Source organism: Gorilla gorilla, chromosome 8, assembly GCF_029281585.2.
Source record: "Gorilla gorilla gorilla isolate KB3781 chromosome 8, NHGRI_mGorGor1-v2.1_pri, whole genome shotgun sequence".
Taxonomy (NCBI): domain Eukaryota; kingdom Metazoa; phylum Chordata; class Mammalia; order Primates; family Hominidae; genus Gorilla; species Gorilla gorilla.
The window spans coordinates 44077572-44097900 of NC_073232.2; the positions used below are offsets into that span (position 1 = coordinate 44077572).

At 53.4% G+C, this 20329-nt stretch overlaps 1 protein-coding gene across 1 annotated transcript in view; it reads right to left on the reverse strand.

Annotated features, from left to right (window-relative positions):
- Window positions 1–20329, reverse strand: part of CDH23 (cadherin related 23) — a 419032-nt gene that overhangs the window by 132175 nt on the left and 266528 nt on the right. Inside the window, exons 15-18 of the mRNA XM_063709996.1 lie at window positions 8927–8991; window positions 6411–6648; window positions 4606–4711; window positions 1510–1637 (exon numbers count right to left, since the gene is read on the reverse strand). Of these exons, the coding sequence (XP_063566066.1) occupies window positions 1510–1637; window positions 4606–4711; window positions 6411–6648; window positions 8927–8991 (537 nt within the window). The remainder of the gene's footprint in view (window positions 1–1509; window positions 1638–4605; window positions 4712–6410; window positions 6649–8926; window positions 8992–20329) is intronic.

A 20329-nucleotide genomic window follows, 5' to 3' on the forward strand; every position in this document is an offset into this window, starting at 1 on the left:
GTTTGTTTTTTGAGATGGGGTTTTGCTCTTGTTCCCCAGGCTGAAGTGCAATGGTGCGATCTCGGCTCACTGCAACCTCCATCTTCTGAGTTCAAACGATTCTCCTGCCTCAGCCTCCCAAGTAGCTGGGAGGCTGCCACGATGCCTGGCTAATTTTTGTATTTTTAGTAGAGATGGAGTTTCACCACGTTGGTCAGGCTAGTCTCAAGCTCCTGACCTCGTGATCCACCTGCCTCAGCCTCCCAGGGTGCTGGGATTACCGCGCCCAGCCCAGGTCAGTTTTAAGGTTTCTGAAGATCTCCTGGTCCCTGTCCTCCTTCCCCCAACACTCCCTGAAGTCTGAGGTGCCAGGCACAAGGACTCCAGAAGCCAAGCCCCAACTCTCTGCCCTTCCCTTTGCTATCCTGATTCTGTATAGCCTCATCCTCCTGGCCCCCCCTAAATTCTGCTCCCACATGCCCAACTGGAAGGCTCTCCCATCAGGCATCACTTTGACTTTCCCATCACTTCCAGCTGCATCCTATTCAGCAAGCAAATTGGGTCCCTGGCCCAGACAATGGCCTTTCCGCTTGGAAGCTGGCCCTGGAGCTTCAGCCTCGGGTTGAGAAGACAGAGCTTGTTAAGGCCGGGTGTGGGCAGTGGCAGAGGCTGCTGGTGAAGCTGGCTGTGACAGGAAGGCTCTCCAGCATGTCTGCTCCAGGGTGAGATTTTCCTGAGCTTATGTGAAATCACAGCGCATCTCTGAACCTGACAACCTGATCTAATCCTCCCGGAGCCGATAATGCACTAACTCTTCCATCAACACGCGTTCGCTGTCTCCCACAGATGGGGAGGGGGGCAGGCGGTGCATGCACAGGTGTGTGTGGGGAGGCCTCCATGCGGAGGGGCCCGTTGGTCCCGCTGTCATACCACTCTCTGCATCCCCGTGTGGCATTGGGCAAATGAACCAGCGTGGAGATGGATTCAGCAACTGATAATTTCAGACACAGAAAATACTAAGGTGTGCTTGATATTCATGTCAGAGAAACTGTGGCTTGGTTTCAGACCGCTTTAGATCTTCAGAGGAGTGGAAAAGGGAAGAAAAAAAGGAAGAGCAGGATAGAGAGAGAGAGAGAAGGGAGAAGATGACCTTCTGGTCATTCTTCTGTTCTTCACAGAATGCAGCCATAAATGAAGGAAGCCCACAACATTTCCTCCTCACTTGACTCCCAGCTCCTGTTCCCCACCGAGGGTGTCCTGGGGCCCCCAGTGAAGTCAGAGCAGACAATGTGTCTCTTCCTGAGTACCAGGGTCCTGGGCCTTCCCTGGCCAAGCGGGGAGGCAGTGAAGTTGTTGCAGCAGTGGAGAGGCTTGCTAAGGGCAGGCTTTGGGACAGACGGCTGGGTAAACTCCCCAAGGTGCAGGGACAGCCAAGGAGGTGGGGGCCACAGTCCTACACTACTGGGTTCACAGGAAGCACTCACCATCCCTTACACTAGAAGGGCAAGGCCAGTGGCCCTGGGTACTTACAAACACCTCGATGGTGACAGGGACGGTGCTGTTGAGAGGGGGGTTGCCAGCATCCATGGCCATGACCGTCAGATAAATCAGCCCATTGGATATCTGTTCATAATCCAGGGGGCGACTGACGCTGATCACTGCAATGACAGGAACAGGCCAGATCCCTCTGTAAGCAGACTTGAGATGCCTGTCCAGACAGGGGTCCCCTTTGGGCAGAGAAGTTATGGCTGGCATGGCCCGGGCCAGCTCTGGCTTGTTTTCTGAACACCTGGAGCCTCAACATCTCGACTGAGGTTTCCTGACTGCCTGAAATGTGCCAGACCCTGTGCTGCGCCCACCAGGTGATAGCTGGTTTGGTGGTAATATAAGCCCCACTTTTACAGATGAAGAAACCAAGCTCAGAGATGTTCAGTAACTTGCCCAAGGTCACACAGCTCTCAACAGAGTGGGGAGATGAGCCTAGGTTTGGCTGAATCCAGAACCCAGGCTCTTTCTTAGTAGGTGCTCCTGTCTGCTTGTCTGTCTGTCTGTCTGTCTCACTCACTCATCTGGCACTTTATGGATTTTCCCCCATCAGTCTGGAAGCTGCTCGAAGGACAGGGTCATGCCTTGGGCCCTCCAGCCCTCTCTGTCACTACTCCTCTCTCCAGGTAAGCACAGAGTTCCCCAGATGTTGCCCAGCACTGGGGATGCCAGAGAGGACCAGGCAGTGGGGTGCAGAAGGCAGGACCCTCCTCGGTCTCCTCTAGCCCTATTTCTCTAATCTTCTTCCCTCCCTTCTCCTTTATTTATTTTTATTAAAAAAAATTTCTTTGTAGAAGCAGAGTCTGGCTGTGTTGCCTAGGCTGGTCTCGAACTTCTGCTTCAAGCAATCCTCCCGCCTCGGCCTCCCCAAGTGCTAGGATTACAGGCGTGAGCCACTGCCCCTGGCGTCTCTCTCTCTCTTCTCTTCCCTCCATTTCCTCCCCACTTTATGCTATGGGCTCTTCATACCCATCCAGTCACCTACTCTGGGCACTGTTTAGACCCCATGGGGAGGTACTCGGGGTTAGGTGCTGCAGACCTTACCTTCAAAAGAACTCTGTTTAGAGGTAGGCGAAGAACACTAATGCCAAAGGCAGACCCAGGCTGAGAGGCAGGATTTGCAGGGAGCTAAGATAGATGCCTGTGCCCTGAAATATCCCTACCACTGCACACGACTGAAATCTCTCCATTAGTACTTGTTTGTGCTAAGCCATTGATTCTCAACTGGGGAGGGAAGGCATATTGGCTTGGGAGTGGGGGGCATGGGAGGTCTTAGAAGGCATTACAACAATATTAAATTACAACTTTCTATTTGGAAAAGGGAAACAAGATTATTGCTTTAGTAATATAAAATCTAAGGGGGATTCTTCTAGTTGAGAGGAGGGTGAGGTATGGGGCAGGCAGAAGCATGGAACTTTTAAGTTTTTGAAAGAGGGATGGGCCAGGCACAGTGGCTCACACCTGTAATCCCAGGACTTTGGGAGGCTGAGGCAGGAGGATGGCTTGAGGTCAGGAGTTCAAGACCAGCCTGGCCAACATTAGCAAAACCCCATCTCTACTAAAAATACAAAAATTAGCTGGGCGTGGTGGCACGACTGTAATCCCAGCTACTCGGGAGGCTGAGGCTGGAGAATTGTATGAACCCACAAGGCGGAGGTTGCAATGAGCCGAGATCGAGCCACTGCACTCCAGCCTGGGCGACAGAGTAAAACTCTGTCTCAAAAAAAAAAAAAAAAAAGAAAAAGAAAAAGAAAAAAGAAAAACAAAGGGATGTAGATTTCATAGAGAATGCAATTTCTTTGTTTTTTTTTCTTTTTTTTTTTTTTGAGACGGAGTCTCACTCTGTCACCAGGCTGGAGTGCAGTGGTGCAACCTGGGCTCCCTGCAACCTCCGCCTCCCAGGTTCAAGTGATTCTCCTGCCTCAGCCTCCCGAGTATCTGGGATTACAGGTGCACACCACCACGCCTGGCCAATTTTTGTATTTTTAGTAGAGACAGGGTTTCACCATGTTGGCCAGGCTGGTCTCAAACTCCTGACCTCAATTGATCCGCCGGCCTCGGCCTCCCAAAGTGCTGGGATTACAGACGTGAGCCACCGCGCTGGTCAGAACTGCAATTTCTACAGTGGCATTTCTCTGAACTGAACTAACTGTGGGGTAGTGGGAGGAATGACCACTGGACCCAGAGTCATTCAACGCACATCGATCCCTTCTGCCCTGGGGGCACCTAACCCAGGCTCCAGGAATCAGAGAAGCTTCCCAAAGGAGGACGTGTTAAATGAGCCCTTAAAGCTAGCCAGGGGCTACACACTGGACAGCCAAAGGGAGGCGGGACCAAGGGGCAAGGAGGAAGGGCTTTCCTGGCAGAAGGAACAAACTCTGCAAAGACATGGGGGTGAACACCAGTAAGGGGAGACAGTGTCAAAGTGTTCAAAGAGGCTGGACTCTGGTGGGGCAAGGGCTGCTGAGAGCTGAGGCTCACAAGGCAACCAAGGGCCAGACCACACAGGGACTTGGTGCCAAGCTCAGCAGCTTTGCAGGGTGAGCTCAGGCAAGTTGCTCCCTGTCTCTGGGCCTTAGCTGCTTCATCTGAAAAACAAAATAGTCTCTCTTGGGATCTTGGAGCTTGAGGTTGCTGCTATTTCCTACCAGGGCTCTAGGGATGGGGACCCACAGCAGGCAGCAGGGCATGGTGCAGAGTGCCTGGCCCCACAGGGCCGCCCAAAAAGTAGGGAGTCTTGGCTAACGAGCTTCCATCCCACGGACCTGCCTGCAGCCTTGGTAAGAAACAGAGAACCCCAGAGATTCTGTTAACATCACACTTCTGGCTCGATTGCAGGGCTGGCCATGGCCTAAGAACCAGAGAGAGATCCTGCTGATGAGGGACACAGATGTTGACCCTACGGAAGGGCGACTCAGGCCACATCCTGCTCCACCCCCAGGTGCTCAGGGCAGCTTCCTGAGTAGCCCAGAGTGTCAGGGAGACAAGGAGTGCCCACCCCACCCCCACAAGGGAGGTGTGAGTGCAGAGAGCCCCCCAGCCCTCCTCCTGGCTGGGCCCCGAGTTCTGCCCCACACCTACCTCCATAGCCCTCGTACAGGCTGATGTCGAAGTAGCTGCCAAAGGCAGACGCACTGACAATGCTGTAGGTGATCTGGTTGTTGGGAGGGGAGTCTTCATCTGTTGCCTGGAAGGAAGAGGGCAGACAAGGGCCGTGAGCCTGCAGGAGGCTGGGGGCCAGAAGAGGGTGGGCAGCTGGGAGGGAGGGGAAGACTGGCCCTGTTCACAGCTCCTTTTTTGGGTGATCCAGCCCTGGGTCTTGTCCTGGCCCAGGACGCCAGGAGGCACCCCTTGTGCTTCAACTGGAGGCCGCACTCTGGCTCCCAGCAGATGCCCTGCTCCCCTCCATGTGCTGGGTGTGGAGGCAGCCTGGGGAATCTAGAGGGCAGGTGGGAGGCCCAGGAATAATGCAGAGGCCAGGCCTTCCCAGAGGCTGAGACACAATTACCTCCCACCCCCAACCCCAGCTGGAACACCCCCACCTGCAGATGCCCTTCCTGACTCCCGGAGCCGGTTAGGGCCCTAGGGTTGCATACCCCGTTGGTCCCCTTACACCCAGTGGTAATTTCTTATCTAATTTCTGCCTCCCTCGCTTAGACCGTCAGCTTCATGTGAGCAGGAACCTTGTTTCTTGATTGCTGCTGCATACCTACAGGCCAACACAGTATTTGGCCACAGTGGGTGTCTAATCCATGCGTGTTGCATGAAAGCAAGGAGGAAAGAAGGCACCTGGAGTGGGGCCAGGGATCCCTCTACCCCTTGACTGTCTTCTCTGGGAGCTGAATTAATAAGCTTCTTTCCAGGTTGTCCCTCACTCTAGAGCCTCCAGTGGTCCCCACCACTCGGGGTACACCTGGAGCTGAGCAGGGAGGGCAGGGCAGGACAAGGTTGTACGGGGGGCCGTGGCCAGGCTGGGCGGGCACATGGTCTGTTCTTCTTGGTATCCCCTGTGCTCACCCTTCTAGCCTTGCCTTCATCCCAGCCTGCTTCAGAAACAAGTTCCAAATGGAGGCTCTGGGTCCCATCCCTTGGGGTAGGCAGCGTGGGGAAGGGGGGACTTTTAAAAGTCTCTGGTTAAAGGTCACTGAAGCCTAGTGGGGGACTTGCTGCAGGAAGCACTTGGAGAATAGCATTCCGGGACTAGAGCTGGCTCTGCTACCCGACTATGTCTTCGTGGGCAAGCCTCCTCCCCTCTGGGTTCCCCTTCTGTAAAATGGGGTTGCACTCCATGGTCTCTGTGGCTCCTTCCAGCTGCAGCACTTCCTGATTCTAGTCAGTCGTTAAAGGGCTTGGAGGGGGTCCTGACACAGGGAACTGCTCCCCACTCAATGCCCTTGCTAAGGGAGATGGCAGTGGATGGGTCGGGGGGTGGGATCTTTTGCTAAATTCTGACCTAATATTTAAGCTGAGACAGATACTGTGTATAAAGCCCCACTTGGTACCAAGGATATGAGGTGTTGCTCAGAGAAGGCCCAACACAGACCAAGAATTTGACTCTCAAATCTGTGCAGTATTCTTTGCGGATAGAAGGTCAGCCCCTCTTGCAGTGGGTTCCCTAGGGGGTTGGTCAAGAAGAAAGCACAGGCTAGGCACGGTGGCTCAAGCCTGTAGTCCCAGCTGCTAAGGAGGCAGAGACAGGAGGATTGCTTGAGCCCAGGAGTTTGGGGCCGCAATGAACTCTGATTGTACCACTGCACTCCAGCCTGGGTGAAAGAGTGAGACCCTGTCTCATAAAAACAAAAAACAAAAAAGAAGCAAGCAAGCAAGCAAGTACAGGGGGAAGGCTAAGATAAATGGCAGGAGTGCAGGGCTCCTTGGCACCTTACCCGGAGCCGCACCAGCTGTGTGACAGAAGGCTCGTTCTCCCGCAGAGCACCCACGTAGGCATCCTTCTGGAAGGTGGGCACGTTGTCGTTGACATCCAACACATTGATCCTGACCCGGCCTGTGGTCTCCTCGCCGCCCCCGTCCCGGGCAATGATTGTCAGGGTGAAGCGCTGGATGAGCTCATAGTCTAGCCTGGCAATCAGCATGATGAGTCCCGTGTCCTTGTCCAGTGAGAACCTGTGCCAGGCCGAGAGGATGGACAGAAGGAACACCGTGGTTTCAAACAGGCTTGTTGATGGGGCCGGCATTTCCCAGCCTGTCCTTGCCCAGAGTGATAAACAGAAATAAATGAAGTCTGAAATCTGCCTTCCCTTTCACTTGCCCTGAGAAGAGCTGCTATTTCTAAAGGGGGTGGGTGGGTGGTGGGGATCAGGATCACACGAGGTGGGCAGGAGGAGTTGCCTGATTTAAGCAAGGAGGAAACCCAGGCAGAACAACCCTCCTGCTATGAACAGGAGTTCCTACCTACTGCAGATATTTAGATGCTGGAGAACTGTGAGGGTAAAAACGTGTGCCATCCCAGATCGTTTTGCACCAGAATGCTAGGAATGGGCAGAAAGCAGCTGGTGAAGGGCAGGGTGGTTGGTCCGCTTTTGGGAGCTGCCCCTTGACTTTGAGGAAATGAGCCTTGAGTGGGAGGCTGGTAGACATCTCCCAGGTAGCAGAAAGGTCCGGCAAGACAATGCCTCCAACTACCTCATCTAAATGTCCCCTCAGGAGCCTCATCTGAGCTGTCAGTTGACATCTGTGTGCTCTGACCACAGCTGCCAGCCACCAAGCCTGGAAGGTTCTGGCTTGGAGTGAGGAAAGTCTCAGGCCCAGAAGATGGGAAGAGGTGAGACCATCCAAGATGACCAGGATAAGGCCACGTGAACACGGGTTCCCTGGGGAAAGGGCTCCCTGTGCATTCAGCCATGCTGGTGACTTCCCCACATTTCAGACCCCCATCACTGAGTGACAGAGAATGGACAGATGCCCCTAACAATCTCCCTGTCTCTTCTTTTTTGAGATAGGGTTTCACTGTGTCACCCAGGCTGGAGTGCAGTGGCACAATCTCAGCTCATTGCAACCTCCGCCTCCCAGGTTCAAACCAGTCTCTTGCCTCAGCCTCCCAAGTAGCTGGGACTACAGGCGCCTGCCACCACGCCCGGCTAATTTTTGTATTTTTAGTAGAGATGGGGTTTCACCATGTTGGCCAGGCTGGTCTTGAACTCCTGACCTCAGGTGATCCACCCTCCTCAGCCTCCCAAAGTGCTGAGATTACAGGCATGAGCCATGGCATCCAGCTCCTTCCCCATCTTTTCTTGATCCTTCCCACGGATAGCTGGGGCCAGTCATTCAAGCTGACACCCACCGCCTCACTCATTCCACCAGGCTTCCCAGTGCATCAGACACGTGGTCTTCGAGCATGTTAAAAGTGAGAGGGGGCCGGGCGCAGTGGCTCATGCCTGTAATCCCAGCACTTGGGAGGCTGAGGTGGGTGGATCACCTGAGGTCAGGAGTTTGAGACCAGCCTGGCCAACATGGTGAAACCCCATCTCTACTAAAAATAGAAAAATGAGCCAGGCGTGCTGGTGGGTGCCTGTAATCCCAGCTACTCAGGAGGCTGAGGCAGGAGAATTGCTTGAACCTAGGAGGTGGAGGTTGCAGTTTGAGCTGAGATTGCACCATTGCACTACAGCCTGGGCAACAGAGTGAGACTCTGCTTCAAAAAAAAAAAAAAAAAAAGTTAGACGGCTGCCTTTGGCTTGGATTAACTGAAGACAAGGGAAAGAGATGGCCCAAAATCAAGCCCGGACCAATTTACCATGAGGGGTGATGGGGCAAGGCTGGCATGTGTTAGGCAGGGAGGTGAGTAACCCGCCTACAAGTTGCTGCATGTTGAGAGCCCTCTTGGGGCAGGCTGTGTAGCCTAGTGGTGAAGGTCACATGCAGAAGCCTGACCACGGCACTTATAGCTGTGTGACTTTGGACAAGTGACTTAGCCTCTCAGAGTTGCACTTTCCTCATCTGTAAAGTGGGGATGATAAAAGTGCCTAGCACTGAGTTCTTCTGTCATTTCACTGAGAGGATGACATGAGACAATGCCTGTGAAGCCCTCGGCCATCATGAGCCTGACATGTAGTAACCGTGGCTGGCGGTGGTGGTGGTGTGCTGTCGCTAGTACTTCAAAGCCTCTCAGAGACACAATGGATCCATTCCCAAAGCTAAAGGCTATCTTTTGAGGGTCAGATAAGCTGTGCCCCAGAGAGTTGAGGAGACTTGACCAAGGCTGTGCCACAATCAGGGTCAAACCAGCCACAGTGCCCATGGGTTCCAACTTCCAGTCCAGTGCTCCAGCCACAGGACCCAGCACCTCCCTCCCTGGGCACTGAAAAGTTCCCAGATCTCATGAGTCTGGGGAGGGCCAAGGACCACTGCGGAGGGGCCTGAGGGGCTGTGGGCAGAGTCTCACCTGTCAGGGTCATCACTGAAGAAGTAGTTGACTTCCCCAAAGGTGCCTGCATCATTGTCAGTTGCCTGCAACAGCGAGAACAAGAAGTCATTACTGCCAGGCCCAGCTGAGGCTTCAGGTCCACAGGAAACCCCTGTTCCTCTCGCACGTCTCCTTTGGCCCAGGGTGAATTTTCTGAGGCCCAGACCGCAGTGAGGCCCGGTGAAAGCCTGCTGCCAGTCTGGGTTAGGAGCAGGTCAGAAGCAGAGTGGGACAGAAACTGGCCTCTCCACCCCCACCAGGTGTTCCTTCTCTGTGGCCATCCCAGGGAGGCCCTCCTCCATCTCCCCTGACCTAAAGTTTTAATGGGGGTTTGGCTTTTGTGGCTTGGAATATTGGCTTCCATATTGTCCCTGGCATGGTTCTAATCCACAGTGCAGGCTAAATGACATCATTCATTCACTCAACAGTTACTTATGAAACACATAATCCATGCAAGGATTATGTACTGTCTCGATGCCTCAGTTTCCCCATCTGTAAATTGGAGGTGGTGCTAATAATAGTACCTACCTCACAGGGCTGTTGTGAGGGTGAAGGGGTTGTACATAATCCATGCAGTACTTCGAGACAGTAAATAATCCACGCAGAGGTCTAGATGTGACCTCTGCTCTCTTCCCAGACCACTGTCCCAGAGCTGGGCAAACTGCTGCCTGCCACCAGATGCCCGTAAGGAAAGGCCTCAGACTGACTTTGGGGTCCACTTGCATCTGTTTTACATTTAAGGTATCTCTATAAGATTGTAAGTGGATAAAGCCCTCATGGCTAAAAATATATTTTGATCCCTTTGCGCTCAATATTTTTGAGGTTCCTTTTAAAGTTCCTGGAGTCTATTAAATCTAGTAAATTCTATGTTCTTTATGATAAGCCTGAATTTTCAAGGAAAAGCTAATTTGTGTTTAGTACATTCAGTTCAGGAAGGCAGATAAGTGAAAAATATATTTCTATCCCAAATGAATGAAATGAAAAAAAGTTTATACCCAAAGGATTAAGATCTTAGTTATCCAGAAAACTTGGCTATACAGAAAGATGCCATTTCTGGGGGCTCTGGGCTGCCAGCTTGTATAGGGCTGCCTCTTGTGTTGGATTTCCTTTCAATATCCCCACAGCTTATGCTCCTATAGACTGTGCAGACCTCTGTCCCCGCCACCACCCCAGCCAGGCTCAGAGCTCATCCCAGGTTCTCAGGGGGTGCATGCTGAACAAGTGAAAGGAAGGCACTGAGCCATGTCCCAACCTTCCAACCCAGGACTGGCTCCTGGACGGGGCCTCTCCCACTGCCTGTGCCATTCCTCACAACGGCAGCAGCGACTGCTGGCTCCTGCACGCCTTCTACCTACAACTCCTTCACCCTCACAACAGCCCTGTGAGGTAGGTACTATTATTAGCACCACTTCCAATTTACAGATGGGGAAACTGAGGCATCGAGACAGTACATCGTTCACTCAAGGCTTCACAGCTAGAGAAAGAACAGTGCTGGGTTTGAATCCTGTGCCATCTAGCCATGCCCTTGCCCTCCATCAGTGATTGCCTCTGAGCCAAGAGGGGCGCTTGTTCTCAGAAGGAAGGGAGCCTGGTTATTCCAGGCGAGAGGAGACCACACTGACCAAAGTAACCCCAGATTCATCCTCACTTTACAGGGATGGAGGAGAAGGGGAGCAGGAGGAATCCCAGAGCCCTTCCCACCCCCAGGTTCCACTGACAATCATGGTCATCAATGCATGGTCTTGTTGGACTGTTATAACTGCAGCTTGGTCTTGGGAAGATCTGACTGCCATGTCATTGAACCCCTTGGCGAGGGGTCACTGTGGTGTGGAGGCCTCAGTTTCAGGTCACTGTGTGACCCAACCATACCTCCTTGGCCCCCATCATTTGCCTTTGTCAAAGGAAAAGGGTTTGGGGAAGGACGAGGGCAGGGCAGGCACCTGTGGGACTCACTGCACAGCACAGACGGTGCCTGGCATGCAGTAGATGCTTCATAAATGCCTGAAAAATGAATAAGAAGGGGGTGGTGCAGAGAAAATAGGGAAGGGGCAGAGAGACAGCGGTGAAGACAAAGAAGGCAGGACTCAGAAGAAAGAGGACAGAAGTGAAGCAAATGACTGAAAGAAAAGGAAAAGGGAAATAGAGGAGAGACAGCAGGCTAGGAGGTGGAGGAGAGCAGCTGAGAAGCAGAAAGTGGGGTGTGCAGGAAGCGAGGGACCTGGGTCATGGGGGGTGTGCTGCCCCTGGAGAAGGTCACATCTGAGCCCTGGGGATGAGCCCTTCAGATCTGGGTGCCCCACAAAATTGCTCTGGACTGTCAGGACGGGAAGGATATGTGAGGTGCCTGCATCCCATCCCCTTCACCCTGGGGCCTGGAGCAGCTGAGGCCCAGGGAAATTAGGTGATGAGTGCCAGGAGACAGGACTGGACTGTCTTAGAGCAGAAGCTGGCTTCACACCCCCAACCCCTGCAAGGCTTGGCCTCCCCTGCCCACGTTGGACTGGGCACAGCCATGGCTCCCACAGTGACCCTTGTCCCCAGGGCCTCTCACTGCCCGCCCAGGCTGCAGATGCTGATCAGGGAAGATTTGTGAGTCCTTCAGTGCCACCGCCTAATGACCATGTGAAATATGTATGCCTGGGTGAGGAGGAGAGGGAGAGCTTCATTTTTCAAGTGTAGGAAGCCGAACTAGATGAAAAGCTGCTCCTTGCCTCTGCCAGGGTGAGGGCAGCAGCACTGACCTTGGGCCTTGATGGGTACGGGGCCAGTGCCGGGCTGCAGCAGGGCCTGTCAGGGGCCCTGGGCCTGGGAGGAGGCGGTAGATCTGTGCTTGAAGGAAAACCCTTCCCCTCCTACACACATTGTCGGCCCTGAATGTCTAGCCTCATCTCTGACCCAGACTGGACCACGTGTAGCTCCCAGGACCTGGCTCTGCCCCCTCCGCTTGGACGGCGCCCCTCCCTGTCCTGCCTAGCTCACACCCTTCTGCCCTCCCTGACCCCCAAGGCAAAGTTAGGGCTCCTCCCTGCGCACACTCAGTATTCCCAGCCCTGATCACACTGAGGCACTGAAGCTAAGGTTAACGCGCGTCTCCCCCAACCAGGATGTGGCTCCCAGAGGGCAGCGTGGGGTCATGGGGTCCACATGTGCCCAGGGCCTAGTATAGGGCCTGGACATAAAGGCAGCTCAAGAAAGGTAAGTCTATCTCTGTCACCTATACCTACAACTGCACCCACGTTCTCATGACACATATCAATGTATGAATTTAATTTTGACCAGATCTCCACAGGTAAGTACTGTTATTACCTCCCACCCACTTTTGCAAGTGAGGACACAGAGGCGCAGTGGTGTTAAGTGACTTGCTCAAGATCTCACAGCTGGTGAGTGGAGCTGGTCTTCGTATTCCCAGAGCAGCCCCCCAGATGCTGGCTGACCCGACTCCAGAGAGGACCCACTGTGGCTGCTCCACTGCCCACCTGCCATCCTGCCCTATCCAGGCAGGGCAGCGACTGAGTCTATCCCAGCCCCAATCTGCTTGTCATGGCACCTTTTAAACAACCTCCTCCCAAGCAAGACTTGTTTGTGGTTGACCAACTGAAAGTCCAACAGACAAATAAAGTGGCAGACAGACAGTGACCCTTGGGGCCCATTTTAGGAAGGAGGGTTCGAGCAGTGCCAAGGGCCTATGTATAGAGAACAAAATTTCCTCTTCCTGCTGCAAACACCGCCTTCCCTGCAATGTTCTAGGAATGAGCATCTCTGTCTCCCTGCAGGGTAACTTCCAGGGTCTCACAGGCTAGCCAGATGGTGACAGGGATTGGGGAAGGGGATGGCCCAGCTGGCCATTTTCATATTGTACCTAAGAAATGCCAAACCAAAGGCCAGGCATGGTGGCTCACACCTGTAATCCCAGCACTTTGGTTTGGGAGGCAGAGGCGGATGGGTCACTTGAGGTCAGGAGTTCAAGACCAGTCTGGTCAACATGGTGAAACCCCATCTCTATTAAAAATAGAAAAATTAGCCAGGCATGGTGGCAGTTGCCTGTAGTCCCAGCTACTCAGGAGGCTGAGGCAGGAGAATTGCTTGAACCTGGGAAGCGGAGGTTGCAGTGAACCGAGATTGCACCACTGCACTCCAGCCTGTGTGACAGTGAGACCCTGTCAAAAAAAAAAAAAAAAAAAAAAAAAAGATGCCAAATCAGGGCTCCAGGTGAGCACCTCAACTGTGCTCCAGGCTCCTCCCTCTGGTGTTTCTGTGTCTCTGTTGCCATCTAATGGCTCCCCACTGGCTCTAGGCTGGCACTCAGAGGTACACACTAGTGCATTTTACTACTTGTGAAGGCTCTCATAAGAGGCCCAGGGGCAAGAAGTCAAAGCCGGTAGCGAAAATTATTGTCTTTCTCTGCTCAAGATCCTTCAATGGCTCCCTATGATCTGCTGAATTAATTTCAGACCCATACCCTAGTGTCCACAGTCTGGTTGGGCTTAGTGTTCTTGTATCTACCTCTTCCCTGGTACACCCCAGACTGTTCTCTCATTGCTGGTTCCTCTATCCTTTCCTTCTGTAACTGCCTTCCAAACTCTGATCCACCCCCCCAGGCCCATCCCAAATGCCCCTCTCCTAGAGTCCCTAACGATTCACTGGTCTTGGCCCAGGAGCCCCTCGTCATCCCTCTCTTGGAACACGTGGCAGAATCTGCCATTCCTGAAAACTGTCTGTGTGTGCCCCACTTTCCTCCCTGTGAAGGAGAGAAGTTTGTCTAACTCATTTTTGCATCCTATGTAGTACCCCCATACAGGGCTCAACATCTCTGCCCAATTTAGTAGAATGTGTGATTTCCATTGCCAGCCACGCAGGGCCAGCATAACCTTGCTTCTGTGGGGCTGATACCCCACCATCAGACACCATGGTGGGCAGCAAGCAGCGACAGAGGGGTTGCCGGATTGCATGGGGCGAGGCGGGGTTTATAGAGCACCTCCCACACCCTGGCCCCTGCCGAGGCTCCCTATTGCCCCTGCCCTGCCCGGAAGGAGACAGGCACAGAGGATGTGCAGGAGCAGCTGAAGATGCCCGGCACACCTCTGAAGGCACCTTCATGAAAACAGTGACCAGACACTTGTTCAGTCACATATTTAGTAAATTTTTTTTTTTTTGAGATGGAGTCTCGCTCTGTCACCCAGGCTGGAGTGCAATGGCGCGATCTTGGCTCACTGCAACCTCCGCCTCCCGGGTTCAAGCAATTCTCCTGCCTCAGCCTCCCGAGTAGCTGGGATTACAGGCGTGAGCCACCTTGCCCGGCCTAGTAATATTTTTTGAGCTTTTCCAATGTGCTGGCTGCTGTGCCCAACAGTGAAGTCACATCCTAAGCATGACAACCTGGACTGCCACTTAAAATCAGAATGGGGAGGCCAGGCACGGTGGCTCATGCCTGTAATCCCAGCACTTTGGGAGGCCAAGGCAGGCAGATCACTTGAGATCAAGAGATCAAGGCCATTCTGGCCAACATGGTGAAACCCAGTCTCTACTAAAAATACAAAAATTAGCCGGACATAGTGGCACATGCCTGTAATCCCAGCTACTCAGGAGGCTGAGGCTGGAGAATAGCTTGAACCCGGGAGGTGGAGGTTGCAGTGAGCAGAGGTGGCGCCACTGCACTTCAGCCTAGTGACAGAGTGCGACTCCATCTTACAAAAAAAAAAAAAAAAAAAATTCAGAATGGGGAGACAGATCACCAAGGGGAGAAATAACTAAGTAATGTAATTCCAGGCAGTGGTAAGAACTACGAGGAAAACAAGGCTGAAAGTGGGCTTGAAGGTCACTGAGGCTGCTGGCTTAGAAAGATTCATCCTGGAGAAGCTGTCTTTGGGCAGGTGTATGTCAGTCTATGGGACAGTCATCGGCTGGGCACCGAGAAGTCCAGGTAGCTCCTGGAGAGAGGTGGGCACCTGATGGCACCAAGGCCTGGAGAAGGCCTCAGGAAGTCTCTGCCTCCCCATCAGCCTCCCTCAGCAGAACCATCAGGGGAAGACCAGTGAAGATCAATGGCTGCTCAGCACTCAGCACCGTCCTTGCAGTCAGCCACTGCCCTACAGTCAGCATGTGGGGGAGAGGGTGCAGCCGAGACTGGCTGCTCCCTAGTGCCTGATTTATAAGGCATTTCTTCTGATTCTCCCCAATGCTGGCATTACCAGCAAAACTAATTCTGTCATTTGGGCCTTTATAATTGCATCTGCAAGTGCTTATTTCTGTGATGGACAATGCCGGCAGAAGTGTAATTTTCTTCTGCTGACAAAAAGGAAAAAAATAAATACATACGGGGGTGAAAAATTCCAAGGTTAATACAAGGTGATTGGAGGAGCCTATGGTGGGGGAATGGCTACATGCTTGGACTGGTGAGGCCTGAGTCAGCAATGCCAGTCTTTCTCCTGGCTGTAGCGAGGGGAAGGGGCAAGAGGGTGCCCCTCTGACATTTCGTTTTGAACACTTAACTATGTGCCACCAAATTTACCAAGCATTTCCTGCATTTTATTTCATTCAGTCTTCCCAACAGCCCTATAGGACCAGCACCATAGTATCCCCACTTTATAGATGAAGGAGGGGACAGAGACTCAAGAGAGATCAATCGACTTGGCCAGGGTGAAACAGTCACAGCGCTAGAACATGAATCACCATGGTTAACTCCAAGGCATGCACTCTTAAGACCTCCCCTCCCTTGCTCCTCCCTTTGGTGGGGCTGGGGGAGCGAAGTCTGAGCCTGAGAAGTCTGAGTCTGAGCTTGAGAGCTCGGCCATGGGATCCAGGGTGCTCCTACTAGGTTCATCCTCCTCACCCTGTTGAAGACCGATGGGCCCCCACAGGCAGTTTGCCCTTCTTGCCATGGTGGCTTCTGCTCCCTACGTTCTGCTTGGAAAGAGCGGGCTCCCAGCAACTCTAGCTATGCCTACCAGCAAAGGTGGCAGGGGTCTCTGGCTGTGGTGGCAGGGGTCTCTGGCTGTGGTTTCCCAGGATGCAGCCCCTGAGCCTAGACCCTCAGATACCCAAGCAGGTGCTTCCCACAGACCCTTAAAGAAGGACTCCACCCCATCCCAGGCTTGGTCTTGGTCTGTGCAGGTGGCTTAGGGCCTGGATTGGAGGGAGCTGTGTGGCCCAACCTGAGGCCACCTTGGAAGGATGGGGCAGTCTGGCTGGCTGCAGGTGCCCTTCCTGACCCACCTGGGGCTTTTCCCATGGCACCCTCTCATGTAGTCCCCCTTCATCTTGTGCATTCAAAACTCTATGTCCAGCCCAGCTCCCGGCCCTCTGGTGCTCAGTGCAACATCTTATGCCCACTCTCTGGGGACCTGCTATTCCAACAGTGCTCAGGCCCTCCTGTCTCTTTGTCCCCTTCCTGAGAACCCCTTCTTACCCAGGCTTTCCTTGCAATTAACAGTCATCATCTCTCACCCTTTTCCATTGATTTGCCCTGGAACAGGGTCCCCCACCTTACAGGTTGCCTGCCTTGTGTGTCTTCGTGTCATCTCTCTTCCTGTGTCTCCATACTTCCTACTTCTTTAAACACACGCACGCACCACACACAACCCCTTTCTCTTCCTCTCTCTGCATCTCAGGCAGCTGCGAACAACTTTCTGCATCCTGAACCCCCTGCACACTCTCCTAGAAACTTTCCTTTTCTCTCCCTGTCTGGCTCAGGTAGACTCTACTCAGAGGTCTCCCACACCTCCACCCCTCACACACACACGCACACATACACACACACTCTCTCTCTCTTTCTCTGCCTCAAGCAGCACCCCTACTTGTCCCCAGCCCAGTCTCAGCCCCTGTGGTCTCCTCCACACCCCCTCCCTAGACACCTGGGTGTCTGTCCCTGCAGACCACAGGCTGGCAGGCACGCACTCAATCACTCCTCACCAGCGCCCACACTCCCATCACGCATGCACACTCACAGGAATGCCCCGCACGGGGCTTCTGCTCTGAAGCAAGGCAGGCCCAGCTGCCTCTGCAGCAGCCCTGGGTCCCAGCAACACAGGCAGGCGGCCGGTGCCGGTGAGGAGTTCTGCTCTCATGCACAAATCTGCAGAGAAGGGCACGCGGTACAATTTGTTCAGGAAACAATAGCAATGTTTGACATGTCATAAGGATTGATGGAGCAGAAATTTACATGGGAGAATGCATTTTTAAACAGCTCTGTGGAGCCCCGGTGCTTCGCTGGTAATGCTTTCCTCATTCATCATTCACTGAGCCCCTCTGTATAAGTCCTTAAACTGTCTGAGATTAACGGCACTCTTGTAAGCTCTGGGGGGTTGGAGTGGCTGGCAGGAGGCAGGAGGACTCTGCTGCAGGAACCCGGTAGCCCAGAGGCCAGCGTGACCTCCACATGCCTGCTGGGGCCCCCGAGGCCCTTTTTCCTCCCCTCCCATAGTGCTGTGGACAAGGGTTCCAGCTTCTCTCTGGCGTGTGAGGTAGAAGCCAATGGCCAGCAAATACCATCCAGTCTGCCCCACACTTCTAGGAAAATGCTTGGAGCCTTGGTTTTCCCCTCTCATCTCAGAAGGAAGTGATTTAATCTGAGAAGGAAGCCAGGGCTGGATGGATGGGAGCATGGTGGGTGTTAGATGGGCAAAGGGGAAGTGTGGTGGGAAGCTGCTCTCTGAGTGCCTTTATGGGCATTCCTGGGGGTGGCCATGCACCTGGGAGAAAAGGAAATGATGGGTGCTGTAAGGAAAATGGCTCCCATTGCACTTTGTGTGACGGATAAGAGAGTACACGTCCTGGGTTGGCAATGGTACCAGGGAGTGAGCGGTGGGGTGGAGGGGAGATGTTGGGGAGCTGTGATCACAGGAAAGGGCTCTTGTGCCTGCTCTGGGCCTTCTGAGCATGTGGGAGGCCTTAGAACAAGAGGGTGCTACTGGGAAGGGGGGCTGGGCTGGAGGCTCAAAGCACTGGTTGGGTGGAGGGACCAAGCAGGAGGGCAGTGAGGACAGGATGGGGACCTGACTAGTGGTGAGGCCTGCAGAGAAAGGGAAGGGGATCTTCCCTCCCTTTTGTTCCATTGTGGACTTGGGCTGGACAGCCAGGACTCCATCACCAGTGCCAATGGTAGACATTCCTAATGGATCACAGCATTGACTGCAGAGGAAGCCTCAGAATATCTCTCAATCAGTCTTTCCAACAACCAGTTGCAGGTGGAACTTGTGTTAACGCATCTTTGCTATCCTGTTGGACTCTCTGCCCCTTAAGGGTGAGAAATGTGCTTCTCCCTAGGGGGTGCAGTGCAAGACCAGGCACAAAAAGCCTCCAAAGGGATTTGTGGCCAGGTGCAAAGTCATGGAAATCCCACTGAGCTCGGGGGTGGGACCTGGGTTCTGCCCTACGTGCACGTGGGACGTTGGGTAAGACACTGGGGTTGGCCAGAATGCTGCATATGCCTTCTCCGCAGTGCCTGCTCCTGGCTGTCCTTGTGCCAGCATCCATCCTCAAGCAGCCTCCTCACCTCGCCCACACACTGCCCTCTGCTCCTGCCTCTCAGACAGTCACTAGGCTCCTAACAGGCCAAGCGGCTGCAGCCTCACACCCTTTGCACCCACAGGTCCCTCTGCTAAGTCACTCTCCCCCAGATCTCCGGGTTGCTGCTCCTTCTCTTCCCTGCGACCTCAGTGGATACACTCCGATCTACGTTTGCAAAGCACTTGCATTTGTAAAAGCAAACTCTGACTACAACTCCAGGGCAGGAACAGAGGCTCCGAGATGAGGCAGTTAAGGCAGTCACACAGGGGTAGTGGGAGGCAGTGGGGGCTTGGACCAGGGTGGTCAGGGAAGTCCAGCTGGATGTGGCTGGACTCCAGGTATGTTTGGAATCTGGAGCTGACGGTTCTTGCCAGCAGATAGGTGTGGTGGGAGAAGGTCATGGTTTTGGTAAGAGCACCTGGGTGAATGTTGACTGGGCTTCCCCCCACCACTAGAATATAAGCTTTATGAGGGCAGGAACTGAGTCTGTCTTGTTTCCCAGGGATCCCCAGCACCCATCCAGTGCCTGACACACAGGAAGCCCTCAACAAATATCAGCTAAATAGATGAAAGAATAAATGAGATATCTGATGACTTATGAGGATCTTTTTTTAGCAGACAAGCTAAGGGTCTTAATCCTGAGTAGATGGACTTCTAGGGAGGAAAGGACATCAGAAAGATGATGATGGGGGCTGGGGGAGAGATAAAGGAAGATGGGGAGGGGAGAGGGAGAAGGAGAGAAAGGAAGTGATCAAGAGAGGAGGAGAAGGAAGAGGGGAGAGAAGGGAGGAGGGGGAAGGGGGAGGAGATCAAAGGAAGAACAGAAGGAGTAATCACAGTAATATCTGCTCTGAACCTCAGTTTTCCTATCTGTAAAATGGAGGTAATGAGAGCACCCACCTCAGAGAATTATTGTGAGGATTAAGGAAGGTAATGCACACAGGTGCTTTAGCTCTGTGCCCAGCACACAGGAGCCACTTTCTAAGTGGAGCTAGTATTATTATTTCCACTTCCAGTTCTACAAGCTCTCTTTGTCCAGCCCTCTGCAAACATGCTGCTGCTGAGCCTCCTCCCAGGCCAGCCCTCCCACCTGCCTGTCCTGTGCCAGCAGCGGGTCCGTGGAGGTGGAGCGGAAGTGGTGCTAAGCCCTGCAGGAGGGATGCTCTAGGGAAGCCAGGCCCAGCCCTGGGTGGAGGCTGGCGGGTGCTCTCGAGGTGTGAGGCCCTCGGCTTGTTTGTTATCACAGACATGGTGGTGTTCTTGGGCTCCCCAACCTTCTTCCTTATTTCCCTTTATTTTATTTTAAAACCTGGAAATAAAAATTGATGGGGAGCAAATTGCTCTGGCCAGCAGCTGTGGGCTTAAAGGAGTTGTAGTGGGGGAAGCAATTACGGTATGTCAAAGGCTGTCAGGGTGGCCGGTGTCTGCCTGTGCCAAGTGCCTGGCACCACCTGGTGGTCCCTGGGGCCTCTTGCTGGGGAGATGCCTGGAGGAGGGGTGTTGGGCTCCCCTCAGAGGCACAGGTCATTCCCTTGCTGAGTGCCATGTGTGGACCTGGCACTGTGCAAGGCACTTCATGCAACCAGTCCCTAATCCTTTTTTTTTTTTTTTTTGAGACAGAGTCTCACTCTGTCGCCGAGGCTGGTGTGCAGTGGCACAATCTTGGTTCACTGCAACCTCCGCCTCCTGGGTTCAAGCAACTCTCATGCCTTAGCCTCCAGAGTAGCTGGGATTACAGGTGCCCACCACCATGCTTGGCTAATTTCCTAATCTTTAAAATAACCAGAGACACAGGGGTCACATTCCATTTTACAGGCAAAGAGACTGGCTGACGATAACTGCAAAAATAGTAGTAATGCTCACTGATTTAATCCTTAC